At 42.1% G+C, this 25,156-nt stretch overlaps 1 protein-coding gene across 1 annotated transcript in view; it reads left to right on the top strand.

Moving 5' to 3' along the window:
- The window catches only part of LOC124605114 (platelet binding protein GspB-like), a 298,012-nt gene that overhangs the window by 7,909 nt on the left and 264,947 nt on the right, over positions 1-25,156 (top strand). The window contains exons 4-7 of the mRNA XM_047136572.1: positions 9,307-9,490; positions 13,664-13,883; positions 15,092-15,242; positions 20,413-20,697. Coding sequence (XP_046992528.1) covers positions 9,307-9,490; positions 13,664-13,883; positions 15,092-15,242; positions 20,413-20,697 — 840 coding nt within the window. The remainder of the gene's footprint in view (positions 1-9,306; positions 9,491-13,663; positions 13,884-15,091; positions 15,243-20,412; positions 20,698-25,156) is intronic.

The raw sequence follows: 25,156 nt of genomic DNA, 5'->3' as shown, positions 1-25,156 counted from the left end.
GCGCAGCATCCTCCACACTCGCCAGCATGCGTGGTGTATGTGGAAGGATGACGGATTCAGAAGTACAAGACCTTAGGTTGACTTACCTACACCGAGGCTTGTTGAAAGTATGACAGCTCCATCCCATGCCTATAAATTCTACTTTTGCTTCAGTTACGTCCGTTCCCCCTCCTACCCACTCCTCTTCCTAGCCCCCCCTCTCTTGCCCCACACCTTCCTCCTCACCCTCACCCTCCCTCTCCCACTCCCCTTCCCCTTCCCCCTCCCCATCAGTACCCATACCCACCCCTTCGGAGCTCCTCCCCGTCCCCACACCGGAGAAGTGCTCCCCTTCTTCGGCAGCCGCCGGTGCTGGAGCTCCCTCCCAGGTCTCCTCTTCCCGGCACCTCCCTGAAAGGCGATCTGCAGCTCCACATTGGCAGCGTGATCCACGGCCAGTGGGTGCCAAGATTGCCAGATGTAATTCCGTGCCTGACCTTGCTGCAGTCTGCCCTTCTCTTTCTTCACAAGAGAAAAAGCAGAAACGCAAGAACAAGGGCAAGGCCCCTCCGGTACTATCTGAGCTGCTGCCTTCCCCTCCTCCAGCCAATGAACCAACAGAGTCTGACCACACCTATATGGACATTACCCCATCCTTATCGGTGATGGATGACGACTCGGTGGCGTGACCGGCTCTGGTCCATTCGCTTCCCATTTGGACTCCTGCTTGAGAATCCTCTAGTGGAATTGTAATGGATATGTGCATCACCTCCCAGGGTTGCAGCCCCTTCTTTCCTCCTACTCTGCTGCTTGCATTGCTCTCCAGGAGACCCTTTTTGTCAATTCTCACTCACCCACCCTTCGTGGGTTCCACGCTTTCTGTCGGAACCTAATTGGCCACTTGTGGGGTTCTGGTGGTGTTTGCATCTTGGTCTGCAAGGACGTTGTTAGTAAATGGGTTCCCCTCCATACCACTCGGGAAGAAATTGCTGTCAGGGTCCATCTGGCCTCTCCAATCGCAATCTGTAATCTCTACCTCCCACCGAGAGGCTGCCCATATCCCTTGCCCTAACCATCCTTCTTCAACAACTCCCTTCTCCCTTCTTGCTTTTAGGCGACTTTAATGCCCACAACCCTCTTTGGGGTAGTTACACTACTGCCCTTGGGCTATTGTCCTCCCACCGGCATTGCAGGAATTTCTGTGCGTGGTGTTGTCCTTACTCATCCGGACTTCGTCGCAGAGCATTTCGCTCAACACTTTGCCCAAGCCTCTGCATCGACCCAGTCTCTGCCTACGTTCCTCCTCCTGAAAGAGCACTCGGAACGTCTGCCTTTGACTTTCGTTTCTTGCTGCTTGAAGCCTTATAAAGCCCCATTTAGTGAGTGGGAATTTGCCAGTGCTCTCGACCTTTGTCGCAACATGGCTACTGGACCAGATCGGATAGATAACCAAATGCTCCAACATTTATCGGAGGCTAGCCACTGTCGTATACTGACCCTTTTCAACCGTCTGTAGAGTGAGGGGGTATTTCCTACCCAGTGGCAGGAAAACATTGTTATTCCGGTGTTGAAGCCTGCGAAGCCACCTCTTCAGTTGGATAGCAACTGTCCAATTAGCTTTACCAGCACCCTCTGCAAGCTCCTTGAACACCTGGTGAGACGGTGGCTGTTTGGGATCCATGAATCCCGCAACCTTTTGTCATCGGCTCAAGGTGGTTTTCGCTGTGGTCACTCTACAGTGGATAACTTGGTCCACCTGTAGTCTGCTATCTGGTCAGCTTTTGCCCATCAGCAACACCTCATTGCAGTCTTCTGTGACCTGCATAAAGCCTATGACACCACCTGGCGCCACCACATCTTCACCACCCTTTACGAATGGGGCCGTTGTGGCACTCACCAGTTTTTATCCGTAACTTTCTTTCTTGTCGCTCTTTCCGTGACCCAGTTGGTTCCTCTTACAGCACTTCCCATCGGCAAGAAAATGGGGTTCCACAGGATTCTGTGCTGAGTGTCCCTCTCTTTCTCATAGCCATTGATGGACTGGTGGCGGCTGTTGGACCGACAGTGTCCCCCTCGTTTTATGCTGACGATTTTTGTATCTATGTTGCTTCCTCCGTCTTGGGCGCTGCAGAACGCCATTTACAGGGGGGCAATCTACTGGGCGCAATCTTGGGCTCTCTCCCATGGTTTTCAATTTTCGGTGGCCATGTCATGTGTCGTGCATTTCTGCTATCACCATACATTACATCTCCATCCGGACCTGTTCCTCAATGGCCAATCCTTCGAGGTGGTGGACACCCATTGCTTCATGGGTCTGGTATTCAATGCCCGGTTGACATGGCCCCCCCCCTCATCTTCACCAACTGAAGAGGACGTGCTGGTTACATCTCAATGTTCTTAGATGTCTGTGCAATACCACTTGGGGTGCATACTGCTCTATTCTACTGCGATTGTACAAAGCGCTGGTCCAGTCTCGTTAAGACTACACGAGTCCTGTCTATGGTTCTGCATCACCTTCGACATTGCAGATACTAGACCCCATCCACCATTGTGGGGTACGACTTGCGACTGGTGCCTTCCAGACTAGCCCCGTGATTAGCCTTCTCGCAGTGGCGGGGATTCCACCGCTGCGAGTTTTGTGCCAACAACAGCTGATATCTTATGCGCTCCGCATTCGCTGCACCCACAGCTCTGTCTTAATCTCTCCATCAGTTCAAACGATTCTGTCCCTCCAGAGGCCCTTCACCACCAATTCTACTGTCTTCTCAGTTCATTCCAACATTGAGAAGTGATTTACACTATTGGCTCCATGGTTGCTGGTCACACTGATTATGTTTTCACCTATGTGAGACACACGGAACTTCGTTCCTTGCCAGACGGCTTTAGTGTTGTTACTGCAGAATTCGTAGCCATTTTGCGCGAACTGGACCAGTCCACTTCTGCTCAGGACTGTCCTGCACTATCTGTAGTGACTCCTTGAGCAGTTTGCAAGATATTGGCCAGTGCTTCCCTTGTCACCCATTGGTCATGGCTATCCAGGACTCCCTTTCTCTCCTTGATCAACATGGATGCTCAGTGGTTTTCATTTGGACCCCAGGACATGTTGGGATCCCTGGCAAAGAACTTGCCGATAGACTGGCTAAATTGGCTACTAACAGGCCATCTCTTGCTATTGGCATTCAAGAAATAGACCTTCGCTCTGCATTACGTCGTCAGGTTTTGGGACTTTCGAATGCCGAATGGCACACTCTTTCTTCGCTGAACAAGCTCAGGGCGATAAAGGATTCTACAGCTATGTGGCAGTCCTCCTTATGGGCTGCTTGTAAGGCCTCTGTCGTCCTTTGTGGGCTCTGCATCAACCATACTTGCCTGACTCACGGCTATCTCCTCCCTCGTGAGGACCCCCCTCTCTGTTGCTGTGGATCGATGTTGACTGTGGTTCATCTCCTACTGGACTGTACCAACTTATCTGCCCTGCGACGGACTCTTAGCTTTCCTGACTCACTACCGCTGGTGTTAGCTGACAATGCCTCAGCAGCTGATCTCGTTCTACGGTTTCTTTGTGATGGGGGGTTTTTATTGATTTATTTAAGGGATGGACCTTCAACCTTATCGGTGGGTGGAGGGAATGGCAGGCCGTCTTGCTCCCCCCTTTGCCCCGATTGGACTGGCTTCGACTGGGCTTGATGGTTCACTTTCCTTTGTCTCTTCTTCTGCATTCTTCCTTCCTTCTCAGTCAATCGTTTGTAATTTTATGGCCATTGTAGTTCCCTCTTATAGTATGAGGTTTTATCGGTTTTAGTTATTCTGAGGTTGGAGGTACTGATGACTGCATAGTTTTGTCCCTTCTCCTATCCAACCAACCCAAGATCACGTGAACTGCCTGTGATTTCTTCTTGGAAGCTGATGTCAAAGATTGTGTTCCTGCCTCTACTGCTCAGTTTGGTAGAACAATTAATGAAGTTGCTGATATCGACCATGACATGTTTGGACATTTTTTGGCAAAAGTTTCACTATAATGTAGACATTTGCTGCATCACGAATGGTGTCCATATAGAGTACCTGTTGTGTGAGTTTAAAAAGGAGTTGGAGATAGTCTATCCCCTGATATGTGTGCGTTCTGTTGTTTATGCGCATTCGTCTTCCAAAAACCCAGAGATAGTTATGAACAATTCTGTATATTACATCCACTTGACTGTGTAGTTTTCATTGTAAGTGGGTGAAATACTTCAGAAAGTACTGAAGCTGTTCACAGGAAAAGCATACAGGCTATTATTACCTAAAACAGTCATCCTAATTTAGATTTCTCATGATGGTGCAAATTAATTCCAGGTAAACACATAAATGGTTCTTATTGATAGCTCAGTGTAAGGAAAATTCAGTTGCTGCAACTTAAATTACAAGATGACTGAATGGCTGCCCAATATTTACCACAGAATGTGAATGTTGAAGTACTGTTAATAGAAAATCTAAATTAATGCTAACTTTTTGAATGTGTATAATCCTCCCTCAATGAGGGAAGACTGGTTTGTAGGCAAAGGTTGGAAAAGAGGGGTGTGTTATTCAGACTTTCGTTTAAGAGCCACTCACCTATTTCAGTGACAAGTATATCTCCTTCCTTACTGTCACATATAGTGTTAATTATACTATAGATGATTAAGTAACTAAAAAAATAGTAACAATGTTATGAAAAGGATAGTTGCTACTCACCATATAGCAGAGATGCTGATCACAGGTAGGCACAACAAAAAGCCAACAAAGCCTTTGTCAAAGATGTGCGCGCGCCCTCACACACACACACACACACACACACACACACAGTCTCTGACAGCTGAAGCCAGACTATAAGCAGCAGGAGCAGTGCATGATGGGAGAGGCAACTATGTGGGAGAAGGAGGAAGCTGGGGTGGGGAGGGGGAAGGATAGCAGGGTTGGGGTGGGGACAGTGAAGTGCTGCTGGGGAGCATGCAGGGATGAAGTGGAGAGAGGGTTGGGCAGCTAAGTGCAGTTGGGAGGTTAGATGGTGGGTGGGGGAGGGGGGATAGTGGAAAAGGAGAGAAGTAAAAAGGTTGGGTGTTGGTGGAATAGAGGGCTGTGTAGTGCTGGAATGATAATGGGGAAGGGGCTAGATGGGTGAGGATAATGACTAATAAAGGTTGAGGCCAGCAGGGTTACGGGAGCGTAGGATATATCATTGGGGGGGTGGGGGGGGGGGGTTTCCCTCTTGCTCAGTTCAGTAAAGCTGAAGTTGGTGGGAAGGATACATATGGCACAGGCTGTGAAGCAGTCATTGAAATGAAAAATGTCGTGTTGAGCAGCATGCTCACCAACAGGATGGTTCATTTGTTTCTCGGCCATAGTTTGTTGGCGGCCATTCATGCGGGCAGACAGCTTGTTGGTTGCATGCCCACATAGAATGCAGCACAAAGGTTGCAGCTTAGCTTGTAGATCACATGATTGGTTTCACTGGTATTTCTGCCTTTGATGGGATAGGTGATGTTTGTGAACAGCTGGAGTAGGTGGTGGTGGTGGTGGTGGTGGGAAGATATATGGAACAAGTCTTGCATCTAGGTCTATTACAGGAATATGGTTGGGAGCAGGGGTTGTGTAGGTTCAGTGGATGGTAGAATACCACTGTAGGAGAGGTGGGCAGGACATTTCTCGTTTCAAGGCTCGACGAGAGGTAGTCAAAATCCTGGCGGAGAATGTAATTCAGTTGCTCTAGTCCTGGGTGGAACTAAATTATGAGGGAAATGCTCATCTGTGGCTGGATGATGAGACTTTGGGAGTAGTGGGTGATTGGAGGGATGAGGCTTGGGATATTTGTTCTTGTACGAGGTTGTGAAGATAACTGCGGTCTGTAAAGACCTCAGTGAGACCCTCAGTATATTTTGAGAGGGACCACTCATCACTGCAGATGCGACAGCCACTGGTGACTAGGCTGTATGGAAGAGACTTCTTGGTATGAAATGGGTGGCACTGTCGAAGTGGAGGTCTTGCTGGTGGTTAGTAGGCTTGATATGGACAGAGGTACTAATGTACTTGTCTTTCAGTGAAGAGGAAGATGGTTTGTTGGGTTGAGAAGGATCATTTGAAGCGAATGGGGGAGAAGTTGTTGAGACTCTGGAGGAATGTGGATAGGGTGTCCTCACCCTTGATCCAGATCACAAAGATGTTATCAGCAAATTTGAACCAGGTGAGTAGTTTAGGATTCTGGGTTTTTAGGAAAAATTCCTATAGACGGCTCATGAATAGGTTGGAACAGGATGGTGCCATGCAGATGCCCATAGACGTACCCCGGCTTTGTTTGTAGGTAGTGCCTTGAAAGGAGAAGTAATTCTGGGTGAGGATGTAGTTGGTCCTGGCGTCTATGGAGGAGGTTGTTGGTTTTGAATCTGTCAGGCATTGGGGAAAGGTAGTGTTCAATAACGGTAAGGCCATGGGAATTAGGGATGTTAGTGTAAAGGGAGGTGGTATCAGTAGTGATGAACAAGGCGCTGTGTGGGAAAGGAACAGGAACTGTAGAGAGTCAGTGGAGGAAATGGTTGGTATCTTTTTCATACGAGAGTAGGTTCTGAGTAATAGGATGAAGGTGTTGGTCTTCAAGAGCAGAGATTCTCTCAGTGGGGGCACGGTAAATGGCCGCAATGGGGCATTCTGGGTAGTTAGGTTTATGAACTTGAGGAAGCATGTAGAAGGTAGGAGTGGGGGGGGGGGGGGGGGGTAGGTTTGAAGAGAGAAGTGGACATTTGGGGGGAAGTTCTGGAATGGGCCTAAGGATTCGAGGAGAGACTACAGACCCTGCTGGATTTCTGGAATAGGGTCACTGTGGAAAGGTTTGTAGTTGGATGTGCCTGACAGCTGGCTGAGTCCTTCTGCCAGGTAATCCTTGGGTTCAAAACAACAATGTTGAACCCTTTGTCTGCAGGTAGGCTTATAATGTCAGGATCAGTTTGTAGGTGGTGAGCAGCAGTTCTTTCTGTGGGTGTAAGGTTAGTTTGCATGGTTGAGGGATTTGGGGAATGATGGTGAGGCCAGGTTCAAGGTTAAGAAAATTCTGGGAAGTTAACGGGGTGATTTGGGGACAGTGGGGGTGGATCATGGTTGGATGGAGAAGTGAACTGAGTAATGCAGGATTCAACAGTGGTCTATGGTTGAGTCTGATTGGTAGGGTTGGTGGAGAAAAGTTTTTCCATTGTAGGGACCGGGAGAAGGAGAGAAGGTCTTGACCAAGTGTAGCTTGATTCAATTTGGGAGTGGAGCAAAAGCTGAGTCCTTTGGAAAGAAGTGATACTTCTGTAGGCTAAGGCTTGCAGAGGAAAGGTTCACGACTATTGGGAGTGTTTGATAAATGCAGTAGGTCTACATTTATTACATTTAAACATTTTTTCCAGTGTTTTTTTATTTGGCTGACTTTTCAGATTATCCTTATGCAAATTACTAATGGAAATACCTTTCAAAACTATTTTCTTTAAGAGAGCACAAAAAGTTGTAGATGATGACCTAGTTTTGTTTGTTTTGAGAAAATCTTACTGGTGATACTATACCTCAGTTACCAAAAACTCAGATGCACTGTTGATACGTGCATTGTAAGGTCAATCAAATGACTCTGTCTCCAAGTATTAAACTGATAAAAGTAGAACTTTACAATATTAATTGGGAATGTGTGCGAATGTTCACACAACATTTCATGAAAGTCTGTGATGGTCATGTGCCAACTTTTTCAAAATTAGACCACTTGGCATGGAATGGTCCATTCCTAAATGTCTAAATTCCTCAGATTATTTCCTCTGTTCTATTGTATAAAGGAATCCCTTCTTACTTACGGAATCTACTATTCGCTTGTGCATATAAGGTGGCTGTTGCCACTTACCTACTAGCCATTACTCTGTTGGTACATGATTGAAATTGTATTTTTGTGATAATTTTTCTTAGACGTGCCTTAACACAGAAGCTGTTACGTTACTATCACTATGATCTTTCGTGCTCTGGAAAAGAATGTAATGGCAACTTCATTGTTAATTAAGTAAAACATCTAGCCATGCAATAGACCTATATGTGAAATTTTAATAACAATGTGCCCTTGAAATTTGGCCGTTAAATGATCTTTTCTAAAGTAATTTGAGAAATTTTAATGCAGAATGAGATTCCATAAAGTGAGAACTTTAGGAAGAAATGTTTGTTAACCATAGGCACTTGGGTGTAACTGTTTGCTTAATAGTGATTATGATCAGTTCTTTCCTTGGATTATCATTTTTTAGTATGTGACCTATAGTTAAATCCTTGTTTATATAGGGTGATTCATTTGGAGGGCGTTGCAGGGGTACAACCTACACACATACTATTGTCAAATGATGCAAGTTTTAGTACCAGCTGATTACCTACATTGTATGTGGTTTGTGCAGTGGTCCACACACCAAAGAGTGAATGATCTTGCCTTACACACACAGTTTATTTACAAATCAGGTCTTTATATTTGATGGGTATTTTAACAGCATGAACATTCACATCAGGGATTATGAGAACTTGCAGGCAGTTGCTGTTAGATCATGCCAACGAAAGCTCTCCGTAAATGTGTTGGTGGAAATTACGAATAATCATGTTCAGAGACCTGTAATGATGTGATGTAGGTTAACTGGAACACCTTATAGTTTCTGCAGACCATACTTCTGGAACTGCTGGACGATGTACTGCATGCTGTGCAAGGAGGCCTTTGGTTCCAGCATGGTGGAGCCCCACCGAACTTAAGTGCAGATGTACAAGCACAGCTAACTGTCAATTTTGGGGAATGTGGGTTAGGATTAAGAGGATGTGTTGTGTGGCCAGTGCGTTCACCTGACCTGTCCCCAAAGGAAGTAATGAAGGGGTGTCATGTCAAGAGTGTGATTTATGTTACTTCAGTTGCCACTAGAGCTAATCTGAGAGCCCGAATCACTGGTGCATCCCGTCAAAATCGTGACATGCTCTCCAGAGTTAGGTGGACATTAATATGAAGGTGCGCTGCATATATTGAGATGGAAGGTGGGTTGTCAGATGTTCATATAAGTTACTGCCGGAACATGCCTAACAGTAATGAATGATAAGTTTTGCGCAATTGCAGTTATTCATTATTATAACCTTAAGGATGTGTTTTAGGCTGTGGTTTATTAATAAAAAAAGATTCTTTTTTGTAAGCTATTATTCCTCAGAGTTTCAGCAAGGTCCTGAAACACCCTCTATAGAATTTGTCCTGAAACACCCTCTATAGAATTTAGTAATCTGTAAACTTATTATTCTTACCTTCTTTTAGACTGATTTGTGAAGATGTTTTCTCTTTTCCTTTTCCAGAAGAGTCGTTTAAGGTACCCAGGAAGTTCGCTCTGAAGGGTTCAGACGGTAAAGTACGATGTTACCTTCCTTCATACAAGGTGGATGTGACTTGTGTGCAGTATGTGCCATGTATAACAAGCCTTCTTGTAGGATATAACTTTGGATGTTTTGAGATATGGGACTTGCGGGAGCAGAAAATTAGGTGAGATACTTCGCTTTTCATATATGCGACGTTTTAAGAATACATTTGTTTTTCTTTGTTAATAAAAACTTATTCTCACGAAGTAGGTACACAAAATTAACAGTGCCTAGTTCTTGCATAATTTACAATTTTTTTTACATTTATTATGAAAATTTGTAGGTATCAGCTTTGTGATAAAATATTATGTCATGAATATAAAAGAATATAAATGTAAAGAATATAAAAGTAACTTGTAAATAACCATGTCTACATCTGTTATATAGAGTGCTTTGTTATTCCTGTTGGTTACTTTACTTTTGATGTGTCAACTGATATTTTTCAGAGTATTTTTAGAGATTTATTTCAAAGAAATCAATAATTTTGCATAGGAAACATGTCACCTCTCAGTATTCAAAAAGTAAACATTTGTGGCAATAAAGCTCTCTGCAATTTAGTTAATGCTGTGCTTATTCATGAGTTCATTTTATAGTTTAGGTAATACTCAACTCTTCATTCACAACCAGTACAACTAATATCTACTAGTGGTTTTAGTAAGGCAGATGTTTCAGCTTATACATTCTTATACAATGGTCCATCATTTTGTAGCATTTGGTAATGTACGAGGGTTGTTTTTTAAGTAAGGGCCGTTCGCGTGTATAGTCCCGTAGTTCGCGCGGACGCTGCAACAAGCCACTGCGCCACTTGCCGGCATCCTTCCCATTCACACTGATGCAAGTTGCAGCTCTGTAGCTGACGTGTACGCATCGCTGTGCTACTTTATAATGTTTACGATTATTGAATCGCCCACCGCGTTTGGGATATGGTCAGTGATACGTTTTTTGACCGCGAGAAGCCTATCAGCTGCAAAAATTCATCGTCAGTTAACAGAAGTTTATGGCTTGAATGCAGTGAGTGAAGGTAAAGTGTGTCAATGGGTTAGAGAGTTGAAAAATGGCCGTCAAAACGTCCATGACGAAGAACGCTCAGGCCGGCCCTCTGTGATCACTGATGATTTGGTGGCTGCAGTCGAAACAAAGATTCGTGAGGACAGAAGATTCACAATTTCCACTCTTTCTTTGGAATTTCCACAAGTTTCAAGATTGGTTTTGTACAAAATTGTGTCTGAAAACCTAAACTTTAACAAACTGTGTTCTCAGTGGGTACCCAGACTCCTCACAGAGGACCACAAAGGGAAGAGATTTGCCACTTCATTGGACTTTTTGATTCGTTACGAGGAAGAAGGGGATGACATGTTGAGTCAAATTGTCACTGGAGATGAAACATGGGTATCCCATATCATTCCCAAAAGCAAGCGACAATCGATGGAATGGCGACACACAACCTCCCCCGTCAAGGTCAAAGCCAAACAGACACTGTCAAAGCGCAAGATTATGGCAACTGTGTTCTGCGACCGGCGCGCTGTTTTGCTAGTGGACTTTATGCCACAAGGAACGACAATCAACTCAGATGCCTACTGTGCAACTCTAAAGAAGCTCCGCAGAGCAATTCAAAACAAAAGGCGCGGCCTGCTGACAAAAGGAGTTTTGCTCCTGTACGATAACGCTAGGCCTCACACCTCTCAAAAGACTTGGGATTTGATTGATTCTTTTGGCTGGGAAGTTTTGGACCATGCACCATACAGCCCCGATCTTGCTCCTAGCGATTTTCACCTTTTCCGGTACCTGAAACACCATCGTGGTGGGCAGCACTTCAATGACGACGATGAAGTGAAAGCGGCTGTGAACTCTTGGCTGTCGGAGCAGGCGGCCGAATTCTTTAAAGAGGGAATTAAAAACTTAGTTGTGCGGTATGACAAGTGCTTAAATAAACAAGGCAACTATGTAGAAAAATAGGTCAAAGTGTGTAGAATCAGAAATAAAAGTTTTTTTACAAAAGTATTTGTATCTTTTTTTTTTTTAAAATAAAAACGGCCCTTACTTAAAAAACAACCCTCATAAAAAGTAGTAATTAAATCATTCATACATCTTCCTCACACCACTCTAATTGTCTCCTCATGCTATATCAACATTTGTGACCAGGATCAGTAACCACAGGCACTCAATATTGTGTTGAGGGATGCTGTATTGGGTATGTAACAGGGACTGGAGAGGGGGTAGTTTTTTTGCTCTATACCGGACTTATCCAGTGTCGTGGTAAACTTTACGGCTACTGCTGACTTGAAATACCTTATGTTTAGACAGTTTCATAAAGGGTGCTACAGCTACATTTGTGCTGTACTCACCACTATACAGTGTATAACATTTGGTATATGGTGTAACCTAATTTCTATTTAGCAATTGTATGTGAGAAGAAAGACTGAGGTGCCCCACAGTATAAGCCCCTCCTTTTTTTTTTTTTTTTTAGCAAGTTAGGTGATCAGATGATTCGGACACTTGACTTGCATGCAGGCAGAGTGGGGCGCATATTTAGATTTTCTGTGATTTTGCTAGATGCTCAATTTCTTGTCTTTGTTCAATTCAACTTGTACTCAGTGTCTAACTTGTTTGATGGTACAGCATAATGTATTCTTCCTTCCTTCTTAATTTTACTGTTGGGGTTGACATTAATTGTTATGACAATTTTTGTCTTTTGGAGACTCATTTGATTTTTATATATATTTTTGCAGAGCATTCATAGGACTATCAAATGGTAATTTATTCATTCCAGTGAAATTAAATTTTCTTAATAACTTGTCTGATGCTTAGTACTTTCCTTGTAATATCTCAAACTAGTTTTTTGAGTGGTTTAGTTATGCTACAGCATGGTCTAAACAAACCCATGATGAATAGCACAATCTCCCTGCGAATCTTCTCTCTTCAGTTCAGCTTTGCGAAGATCCGAGTCTGATAAACAATACACATAGGCGTCTGTAAGTGACTATGATGTAAGTGACTGTGTACTTTCATTATACTTTAGGATTCCTCTGACAAATCTGTCAGGCATTTTCTTTTCAATGACTAGTGTTGTTTCATAATTCTACCATTAATTTCTCACTGAGTGAGGTGGAGCAGTGCTTATCACACTGGATTTGCTGTTGGGAAGACGACGGATCAAACTTACATCTGGCCATCCTGATTCAGGTTTTCCATGATTTCCCTAAATCACTTCAGGCAAATACCGGGACGGTTTCTCTGAAAGGACACGGCCAGTTTCCTTCCCCATCCATCCGTAATCCGAGCTTGCACTCCCTCTCTATTGACCCCGTTATCAGTGGGACGTTAAACACTAATCTCCTCCTCCTCCTCCTCCTGCTGCTATTAATTTCTCATGACAAATGCTTTCCATACTTGATGATTTTGACTTGTTCATAAGATGTGTGGTCGCTAGAATTCATCACAATTTTCAAAAAAATGTGACAATATTATGAAAAGGATAGTTGCTACTCACCAGAAAGTGGTGATGCTGATTCACAGATAGGCAAAACAAAAACCCTGTCAAAAAATGAGCTTTCTGCCAGCAAGGCCTTCATCAAAAACACACACACACACACACACACACACACACACACACACGACCACAGTCTCTCTCTCTCTCTCTCTCTCTCTCTCTCTCTCTCTCTCTGTGTGTGTGTGTGTGTGTGTGTGTGTGTGTGTGTGTGTGTGTGTGTGTGTGTGCGCGCGCGGTTTTTTGACGAAGGCCTAGTTGGCCGAAAGCTCATTTTGTGACAGTCTTTTTATTGTGCCTATCTGCAACTCAGCTCTCCGCTGCATGGTGAGCAGCAACTATCCATTCTATAATTTTGTTACAGTCTGTCCTGGATTCTCAATTGTTTACAAAAAGTATAATATCTTTGTGCACATATTTCTTACTTATGACCAAACTGTTATCCTTGTAATACTAAGCCCTTATTCTTTAAGGCATGCAGGTGAATCACCGTTAATTTTTCTCCAGTATTTTAGTCACAAACCTGCAGCCCTAGCCAAGGTGAATCGGTGATACACACCTTAACAGTATCTGGGCAAAAGAATTACTGATGACTTGGACTCTTTTCCAAACACTGATTGAATATCAAATTTACTGAGAAATTGCCAGGAATTAGAATGTAGTTGGTAACTTGTTATTGTGGTGTTCAGAGCCGTTGTGCATTTTATAATAAGTACGATTTTACATCATAGTGTTTTGTTCACTCGTAAGTAAATAAAAGTATTAAACTTATTTCACTTCATGTTCTCAGTAAGTATTTTTATGTCTTAGATATGTGAGTCCAGTGATGGAGCAGACAATTCCAGTAGCTCACATCGCATTCCAGGAGCCATCAGATGATCCACGCAACTTCTGCTATGTGTGGACTGTGCACAGTCCCAGTGGTGAGATAAGTGATAACAGTAGTGACTCTTGCCACCCAGTAGCATTCATGTATGCTCTTTGCTACCAGTGGAAAGAATGGATTGATGGCTGTGGCTATATCTATGAGGTTTGTTGCTTTTTTTTTTTAAATTCTATGATAAATAGGTTAGTTCATTCCTATGTCCCTCTTCAGTCCTTTTCTCTCTTCCCCTGTGCACTTCATATAGTTTCTTTATGGAATTTTCATTCAGATAATGAGGAACTCTTGCCTCCATTCATCAACTACTGGTTTTCATTGTGGAAGTGTTGCATACCATATTTTTTTTCTTTTGATGTACATATTTTACAGTGTATCTTCTCCTCTGTGCTTAAACTTGAGTTGCAAAAGATACAAAACTTCCTAGAGAATGAGGGCCTGAAAGAAATGTTGCACAATTCTATATTGGTTATTTTTTGATGAAATTAAGAGCATTTTAACATTTATGTAACTGAAACTTCCTGGCAGATTAAAACTGTGTGCCCGACTGAGACTCGAACTCAGGACCTTTGCCTTTCGCGGGCAAGTGCTCTACCATCTGAGCTACCAAAACACGACTCACGCTCGGTACTCACAGCTGTACTTCTGCCAGTATCTCGTCTCCTACCTTCCAGCAGTATCCTTTCTTTGAGGAGTGCTAGTTCTGCAAGGTTCGCAGAAGAACTTCTGTAAAGTTTGGAAGGTAGGAGACGAGATACTGGCAGAAGTAAAGCTGTGAGTACCGGGTGTGAGTCGTGCTTCGGTAGCTCAGATGGTAGAGCACTTGCCCGCGTAAGGCAAAGGTCCTGAGTTCGAGTCTCGGTCGGGCACACAGTTTTAATCTGCCAGGAAGTTTCATATCAGTGCACACTCCGCTGCAGAGTGAAAATCTCATTCTGGATTTATGTAACTCCTTCGTTGGTCTACACTACAAGTAGACATTGTGTGTCATGTGAGCGGCATGATGAGAAGAATTTTGTTGAAGATTGTAGCTTGTTAATACCCCCCTCTCCAAATCACCATTCTACCTCCAATAGCCACCAGGCTTACATAAATATTGCACAGAGATCAGTCATAAAAATTTTAGACTTTTATCATAATTTAAGTATATGTGTATATATTTTTTGCAACATCTTTCAGTGGAATGAAAAAGCGAATGAAGAGGGTTGATGTCACATACCCTATCTCACACACATTGTACTATCTTATGTTAGACTGCATTGACATCTAGTGAGTTCAGTGCAGCCCCCTAATAACAATGCGGGAGAGGGTAAAAGAGTGAGAAGTTTCTCAAGGCTTGATGTTTTATTGTTTCTTAGGGCTTTAAAGGATGTAGCCAGCATTACTTCTTTGAAATGAAGGCATATGAGAACAAGGAAACACTTGGAGGGAACAGCCTCACCTGCCAGGCCGTCGGAACGGCTGTCTCAAGACAGCATCGATCCCTCGGGCCTGATGATTTTGATGACAGTAAGTCAGTCTGTAAACTTCATTAATTCCTAATAATATGAGTTGTTTGTTTTAGCTCTTGTATATGGTAGTTGTACACTTTGCAACAGGACTATTGGTTTGATTATGTGATTTAGTTAATTTCCATTTTTCATCTATCTCAGTTTTATCCTAATAATTATTGCCCACCACACATCAAGGATCTCTAAACTACTGAAGTAAATAACCTAAAAATAATCATAAGTGTCACCCATAGCCTTCATTCCACATGTCCATATCTCCAGCTCTCTGTAGTTGAAAAGAAACACTTATTTAATACTGTAAGGCAAGACGGAAATTGCTGCTGATACCGCATGAACCATATCTTGTGGAAAAATCATTATATTCAAAATTCATTTTTATAACATGCACAGATTGCATTCTTTCCTATCCACCTAGCACAGTTTAGAATCAAAATGCTGTTCACATTTTTACAAATTCTGTGTCTATAAAAAATCAGCTAGGTCAGTCAAAGATAGTTTAGCTTGCCGTAAAAGTGGAAAGATGAATGGTCAACTCACCATGTGGATCTTAATACAAATAACACTCTCAGGTTCACTAAGCCATTGCAGGTGAAGCAAATATTTGTGTAACGGTCACATAAAAGTCCAGTTCTGTACAAAGTGAATCAAATGCAATCAGGCTCTCTCACAATAATGCTAAGCTCCATCACATATAGTCATTCAAAGCCCAAAACACAGTTGCTAAGATGATCACAAGCAATACATTGTGAGACTCCAGCAGACAGACATTCTCTCCCTCCCTCCCTCCCTCCCTGACTGACTTCCTTATTCTTTTGTACAGTAGATAAACATTTAAAGAATGTGCCATTTAAGTTTTGATGTTCTATTCCAGTAAATAAAGCTTGTACAATTTTTTAAGTAGAACTTAGTCGCTGTCCTCTGAACAGCACTTTCTGTTGTCACTGTACCTTATAATAATAACATAGTTTACTTGACGTTGGGTACATCTCTGTTGGTATATAGCCAGAAATGGTGCGGTAGTATCTAGATAATAACTTCATGATAAAGAGTAGATAATACCTTAGACATTCTCTACCAAAATTCAGCATTTTTGTAATAACTTTGAAAGTATTAAATGTAACATTATAAAAATGTGTATATGACGATTGTAAATAATTTAGAAGTGAGAGGTCTGCTTTGCTCCTATATTATTTATATTCTACCATACATACATTGCAAGTTACCATATGATGCATGAGGGAGGGTATCCTGCAGCACTGTTAGTCGTTTCCTGTCCTTTTCCACTCACAAATATAGTGAGGGAAAACAACTATCTATATACCTTGATACAAGCCCTAATTTGTCTTATCTTAATGGTCCGTAGGCAAAATGTATGTTGTCAGAAGTTCAATCATTCTGCAGTCAGCTTCAAATGCCGATTCTCTAAATTTACTCAATAGTGTTCCTCGGAAAGTGTCTTGTTCCCTCCAGGGATTCCCATTTGAGTCCCTGAAGCATCTCTGTAATACTTGCATGTTGTTCCAACATACCGGTAACAAATCTAGCAGCCCACCTCTGAATTGCTTCGTTGTCTGCCTTTAATCCAACCTGGTGTGTACCCCAAACAGTTGAGGCAGTATTGAATAATGGGTCACATAAGTTTCCTGAAGAAGTTTCTGAAGAAGAGAAATTTGTTAACATCGAGAATAGATTTAAGTGTCAGGAAGTCGTTTCTGAAAGTATTTGTATGGAGTGTAGCCATGTATGGAAGTGAAACATGGACGATAACCAGTTTGGACAAGAAGAGAATAGAAGCTTTCGAAATGTGGTGCTACAGAAGAATGGTGAAGATAAGGTGGGTAGATCACGTAACTAATGAGGAGGTATTGAATAGGATTGGGGAGAAGAGAAGTTTGTGGCACAACTTGACTAGAAGAAGGGATCGGTTGGTAGGACATGTTTTGAGGCATCAACGGATCACAAATTTAGCATTGGAGGGCAGCGTGGAGGGTAAAAATCGTAGAGGGAGACCAAGAGATGAGTACACTAAGCAGATTCAGAAGGATGTAGGTTGCAGTAGGTACTGGGAGATGAAGAAGCTTGCACAGAAGAGAGTAGCATGGAGAGCTGCATCAAACCAGTCTCAGGACTGAAGACCACAACAACAACAAGTTTCCTATGTGTGGTCTGTTTCACAGATGGATCACTTCGTTAAAATTCTCCCTGCTACAATCTTTACCTGCTTATGCTGTTGCGTATCAGTCTGCAACATTATTCCTAGATGTTTAATCTTTGTGACTGTGGCAAGCTGCACCCTACAAATGCTGTATTAGAACATTGCAGGATTCTCTCTCATACTCATCTTCATTTTCCTACATTTAGAGCCAACTCCCATTCATCACACCAACTAGAAATTCTGTGTATGTCATCTTGTATCATCCAATAGTCACACAATGCCATGACCTTCCCGTGCATCAAAGCATCATCAGCAAATGGCTGCAGATTGCTATTGTACAAAAGAATTAGGAAGTCGGTCAGGGAGAGAGTGAGTGTCTGTCTGCTGGAGTCTCACAATGTATTGCTTGTTATCATCTTAGCAACTGTGTCTTGGGCTTTTACCCTTCTTATATATAGAAGTCACCTGTGCTTTTTTTCAGTCACTTGGGCTTTGTACTGGGTGATAGATTCACAGTAAATGCAAGATAAGTAAGGGGCCAGTGCCAGAGGGTACTCTTTGTGAAACCTAATTGGGACTTATTTGTTTTCAAGTGTTTCAGCTGTTTATCTACACCAGGGATACCTATTACTATGTCCTCCGTGCGGAAGTCTGTGTGATGGCTGAATGATGGTTTGAATGATTCTCCTAAGAGATAGCCTTTTAAATGTGAAATTTATAACTATACTTGTAGGATGTTTTTCTGCTGAAACACCTCCACTGTTAAAGTTTTCAGAAGATGTGAAATACCAAAAAACCATCAGTAACTTCATGAATACTCAGCGTAACTCTACAGGTACTTCTATACAGTGGTTTTGTAGTATACTACATATGCCATTAAAAGTTTCAGCTTTGTGTCTTTAAGATTTCAGCAGACATGAAACTTGTTCAAAACATAGATTTTTGTAGAAGCTATTGAAAATGAGAAGATTCAAACATAGGATTAATTACATTTAAAAGTTTCTGAACCATTAAGAAAAGTTTCAACATTTTCAGTAGGCTTTTGTACAAGAGTATGGTTATGTGCTCAACTTAACACCACAGAACGAGGAAGGGGTGGGGGTAATTCCACTCTCTCTCTCTCTCTCTCTCTCTCTCTGAGTTAACTCGTACCTGTTGGCAGCTATCCTCCATACTTGCTTCCCCACAACTTCTGTTATGTTGAAGGTAATTGTGATGATTGCATTGTTTTCTTGGAGTTTAGAAACACATACAGTATATTCAACTCCTATGCAAAAGAGCCAAAATGTTCAGTGAAGAATGAGGATGTTGCTGCTGTCTGAATAAAAGATTTCCCTGATACATTAAAGTAATGGAAGGAGTAAAGGTAACCACTCACGGCACAGTAATGGTGTTCAGCAGTTGATAGAAATGTAAACAAAACTGGAAATGTTGAAAGTGGTTAACTTGCTCTTAGTCAGTTTGGCAGTAACCGTCCATTCAATTAGACAATTGGTTTGTGGTCATGCTTACATAAAAGATTGTGCAAGAGTTACAGTGGGGTTGCTATAAGACATAAATGTCTGCAAAGGTCTCCCTTCTCTGCATGAGTTTTACAGGTCTTGCTTGTGGGTTATCCATAGGAACATGATCTGTGAGCCAGGGAGTTGGGAGTAAGTATGGTGTAAGAAGAAACCGGGATGTTTCATGAATTATTTATGTGATGAAATACTACTTTTTTTGGAGAGATGTTAAGGTTTGTAGGTAGTGTTTTTATCACTTGGTAATTTGTTAGGTGAAGCTGTGGTGAAGGACATGTTGAACTTATTCCAATCAATGGTGATATTCTGTATACTTTGACTAAAATAACCTTGTGAATGACATTTCAGTGAGTTGAATGGTAGTGACTGTGTCAGACTGTCACAGCTGTTTCTACAGCACCACAGATTTGCTGTGTTGCCTGTTCTGCAGGTACAGGCAACAGTGGCTTGCCAGTTGGTGTAAGAGCCAATGGGTTGGAGGTGGCCCAGTGAGGCAGGCCACATGGGTTAAATGCTTGTTTGGTGCAGGCATAGCTTGCAGTAGAATGAGCACTTGGTATGTTGTGTATGAGCTGAGAAGTCTGCTCCCCACCACCAATATCTATCAGTAACAGTTAATTTAATGAAAGTGTGTTATGGGTATGCTCCTTTGCAGCTGGTTCATGAGGGAGAGGAAGGTGCCCTAAGATGAAGACAGAAAAAGGCTTAAAATTAATTCCGAATGAAGTAAACACAGTGGAGTGGAAAATTGGCATGAAAATAGTCCATGCACTCCAAACCAAAATAACTTACATTTGACATCCCAGTTATCCAATGACGCTGAAGCAAAAGGAGTTAAGATATTGGGTGGCTAATAAGGTAAATGGTTTCACATATGAAGGTGACGTAAGTGCCAATGTTTGTGTCGTGTATGTGTTTGTAAATCTTCACTACGAAGGAGAATTAGTTATTGATCAGAATGAGGTGGTGGGTTTGGAGTCACTTGGATGATGAGAGGTGACGTTTGGCCATTGGCAAGGCGATGGACATGAAAGTTGAAAAGTTATGGGGTTAGTTACAAGGATGGACTTACAAAGAGTGGAGATAAAATTTAGTCCATCAGTGTTGAGTAGAAAGTTGACTCCAGTCAGTCAGTGTTGAAAACTGGAGGTCTGTTCAGCAAGGCCACTCCATAATTAGATTTAGTTTTCAGCAAGTGATTAGACTCATTGAAGTGATGTTACTTGGTTGTTTACAGGAGGTTGGTGTCCTTACTTTCTTATTGAACTGAGGAATAAACAGTCTTGGTCACATTTATTTGATTTATTCAGGTTACCGGTTTCAGCTTTACAGACAAGATTGGATCTGAAAAAGAACAGTGACACAAAAGACATGCAGTTGCAAACAGAACAGATTAACAAGATGCATAATGCTTAAATCTTTATTTAATTCTTCAGTTTCTTTAGGTTGTAAATTTTTTTATAATTTGTGTATGTGCCAATGTCTTGTTTCAGGTGTCAATGAAGGTGAACTAAGCTTATGCCTCTTCGCTTGGCAAAGTATGGATACAGACTGTAAGAGCATGTTACGTGTTGCATTATTTGATCTTGATCGATGGTACAAGGAAGAGATGCCACAGTCTGGAACTGGAAGTTACATAGTAGTTTTCCATCTTGAAGACACACTGCACTCGTCTACCAATCCTGTCCTTGATGTGGTTGTTGATGAGAGTTCACTCCAGCCCTACCGCTCAGATACAGGACATGAAGAGTACTACAGACCATCTGCTTTATCTTTTGGTGAGGTTATCTTATTTTGATGGAAGCTGTATGTACTTCTATTAAATTATGTGCCCTTATCTTTTACAGTGCTCTCGTCGGCATCAAACCTTAGTTATTTACCTGGAATGATCCAAGCATGGTAACAATTTTGGCTGCTTATTTTTTTCCCTTGACAATATGTTTAGATTTCAGTCTCCAAAAGAGCTCTGACAAACAGCTTTCTGATACTAAAACTTAGCAGACAAAATGGTACTCAACATAAGAGACATCTACCTGCACTACTATGGCAAGGGAAGTAAATGTCATTTTGTTGAATGTACACTCATGTAGTAAGCAAAGGAAATGAGCAAATAGAATTGAGGTTCATTTACAAGAAAAATGTGTAGATATAGATATGTAGATGCTACCACATATTATCCACTTGGCTGCTATTGCCTCACTGTTGAAGAGAAAAGTCTTGGTTGGCAAATAAGTGACTCAAGGTTAAAAAAATTGCTAAATCAGAGTAAGACCAGTTTTTACAGTTTGTAACATATAATTCAAGGAAACTTGACATTTTAATTTCACAGAATGGGCATATGATTAGTGAAACCTAACAGTTCAGATTTCTAGGTGTTGAGATAGATAGTAAACTGTCAGGGAAAGCCCATGTTCAGGATCTTGTTCAAAGACTTAATGTTGCCATTTTTACTATTCGAATGGTATCTGAAGTAAGTGATCGTCCAACACTTGTCCTTTGCTTATTTTCATCCGCTTATGTCGTATGATATTATATCCTTTGAGAATGGGGAGAGTTACTCCATACACACACACACACACACACACACACACACACACACACACACACACACACATTTTGAAAGCAAAAAATCTGAAAGTGTAGCACTACAATGTGCTATGTTCAGCAACAATGGTATGGATGTATGGATGCTAGTATTATTTAATTGCAAAGATAGAATACAGATCAGTTTTAGTTGTCTGCTGGATCTAGTTCAGGACCAAGTTGAATAACAAAGAAAAATACACAATAGTTTTTTGTTTGAATTCCCAGCTTTCATGTGTGATTTGAATATGTAGTATAGGAGGCACAAAAGTGTGAGCCATCCTGATTATTAGTGATTTATGTAACTTAAAAGTAACACAGAATACCCACTTGTAAACATGTATGCCAACAAACGTAATGGAAAGTCCTGAATTGAATGCAAGTAATGGATTGAGTAAAACTAATGTTCATCACAGAGGGTTGATAGGCACATAAACAAGAATCTGAACAATTCAATATCAGTATCATCAAAGTTTTCTATCTTCTCAATTTTTATGTTCTGTGTCATGATAGCATATCAGTGTGCAGAAAGCTTACATTTTCATCATGTGTTTCACTTTTTTCGCAACATGTAATATTTTTTAAGTAAGCACATTTACCACTTTTTAAAAAAATTATCTCATTCTAGTGCATTTAACCATAATCAGTGTCATGGCATCTATTGAACAAAGAACAACTGTCACCCACTACCTTCAGAGAATGATGGAAATAGAGTCCAAAGCACACACCTCTCACACAGTTGCAGCAAGACGTGCTCTGTTGGCTGGAGGACAGGTGACCAGGGAGGCCACAGAAGCAGTCATACCTGCAGAATGTTTGTTGAACCATTGTGCTGGAGTTTATGTATATTGTCTGACATCACAGGCTGCCACTGGGGTGCAATAGGTGAACGAATGGAGGCATGCGATCAGTCAGTAGGTGTCTGTGTCATTTACCAGCGAGAGATTGTGGCAGACTTGTTGAGGGCTCCATCTTATCCTTTGTAAAAATCCTCCACATGAGAATATCTTTGCACCTTGCTGAATGGTGTCCTGTAAACAAGCAATGTGAATGGACTTTGCTGGCTTATGAAGTACTTGTACCATACAGATGGCACATACTAACACATAATGTTAATTATCAGTTCACAAACTTTTAGCTGTGCATGTTAGTCCATGTGACGTTTTCCAGGCTTAGTTGTCCAATACAGATAATTATATGCCTTTGCCAATGCTGCTGTCCATTACGTGGGTGAGCAGTAGGGGAAGTTGTTTGCAATGGTGATGTTGCCCAGCAATGAATTGGTGAATGATGTTACTCTGTAGTCTTTCTATTAGTGTTGTTGTCCTTGGTTATGATGCCTGTCAACCACACGTGGTTGCTCATGGCAATGGTGGTTTTCCCTGAATCGATGTACTCGGAATACACCCTTGACATATACACTACTGGCCATTAAAATTGCTACACCAAGAAGAAATGCAGATGATAAACGGGTATTCGTTCGAAAAATATGTTATACTAGAACTGACATGTGATTACATTTTCACGCAATTTGGATGCATAGATCCTGAGAAATCAGTACCCAGAACAACAACCTCTGGCTGTAATAACGGCCTTGATATGCCTGGGCATTGAGTCAAACAGAGCTTGGATGGCGTGTACAGGTACAGCTGCCCATACAGCTTCAACACGATACCACAGTTCATGAAGAGTAGTGACTGGCGTATTGTGATGAGCCAGTTGCTCGGCCGCCATTGACCAGACGTTTTCAATTGGTGAGAGATTTGGAGAATCTGCTGACCAGGGCAGCAGTCGAACATTTTCTGTATCCAGAAAGGCCCGTACAGGACCTGCAACATGCGGTCGTGCATTATATTGCTGAAATGTAGGGTTCCGCAGGGATCGAATGAAGGGTAGAGCCACGGGTCGTAACACATCTGAAATGTAATGTCCACTGTTCAAAGTGCCGTCAATGCGAACAAGAGGTGACAGAGACGTGTAACCAATGGCACCCCATACCATCACGCCGGGTGATACGCCAGTATGGCGATGACGAATACACGCTTTCAATGTGTGTTAACCGCGATCTCGCCAAACACAGATGAAACCATCATGATGCTATAAACAGAACCTGAATTCATCCGAAAAAATGACGTTTTGCCATTCGTGCACCCAGGTTCGTCATTGAGTACACCATCGTAGGTGCTCCTGTCTGTGATGCAGCGTCAAGGGTAACCGCACCCATGGTCTCCGAGCTGATAGTCCATGCTGCTGCACACGTCATCGAACTGTTCGTGCAGATGGTTGTTGTCTTGCAAAAATCCCCATCTGTTGACTCAGGGATTGAGATGTGGCTGCACGATCCGTTACAGCCATGTGGATAAGATGCCTGTCATGTCAGCTGCTAGTGATACAAGGCCATTGGGATCCAGCACGGCGTTCCGTATTACCCTCCTGAACCCACCGATTCCATATTCTGCTAACAGTCATTGGATCTCGACCAACGTGAGCAGCAATGTTGCGATATGATAAACCACAATCGTGATAGGCTACAATCCGACCTTTATCAAAGTCGGAAACGTGATGGTATGCATTTCTCCTCCTTACATGAGGCATCACAACAACGTTTCACCTGGCAACGCCCGTCAACTGCTGTTTGTGTATGAGAAATCGGTTGGAAACTTTCCTCAAGTCAGCATGTTGTAGGTGTCGCCACTGGCGCCAACCTTGTGTGAATGCCCTGAAAAGCTAATCATTTGCATATCACTGCATCTTCTTCCTGTTGATTAAATTTCGCGTCTGTAGCACGTCATGTCGTAATTCTAGTACTTGCATGACCCTGGAGATGACGATTCCAAGAATTAGTCACCACAATCTGGCCATGATCAAATTTGTGAAATTAGGACATCTTGCCACATCTCAGTCATATGACATGCCAAACTATTTTAGTTTCTGTGGCATCAAGAGCATTCTGGCTACCATACAGCACTATCCTTAATTAAATTATTGTGTAAGAATTCTACCAAAGTAGTGACACCAACATAATCATCAGTGTAGTATATAGGCACTCTGAAACTGCAACAAAATTACTTTCCTGACATGTTAATCATTTTTGTTACATCTTTGAGGGCAGTTACATTATCCCTAATCAAAGAATGAAGAAGTGTTTTGTGCATTATATTTCTGTAAAATTTCCCTCTAGAATGTATATCATTAGCATTGATTGTTCAGACTGAAGTATTCTAAAAGAATTCAGAAATTCATCACTCTAGTCACCCCAAGTAAATAAGAGCTGTGGCACCAGAATATCTGAAAATTATATATGATGCATGAAATCTTTAGAGGTTACATCATGATTACAATTTTCATTAATGGTTGACGGTAATGCTGTCATTCACCAGCCATTCTGACAGGAGTAACGAGTTGGAGTGGTGGGTGGTGCCCAGGTGTGGTATTACACTGCTTCTGCAGATACACTTGTCCACAATTAGATCCTACTGATGAAAGATCTGACAGTAAGTGTACAGTATTTTCTCCTTCCTTGCTAATATCAGTTATCATGGCTTGGAGTCCTAGCTCTGATCTACATCTGCATCTGCATCTACATAGATACTACACAAGCCACCATACGGTGCATGGCAGAGGGTACCTTGTACCACTACTATAATCCGTTCA

Source organism: Schistocerca americana, chromosome 3 (genome assembly GCF_021461395.2).
Source record: "Schistocerca americana isolate TAMUIC-IGC-003095 chromosome 3, iqSchAmer2.1, whole genome shotgun sequence".
NCBI lineage: Eukaryota > Metazoa > Arthropoda > Insecta > Orthoptera > Acrididae > Schistocerca > Schistocerca americana.
This window is presented reverse-complemented; position numbering and strand designations above follow the sequence as displayed.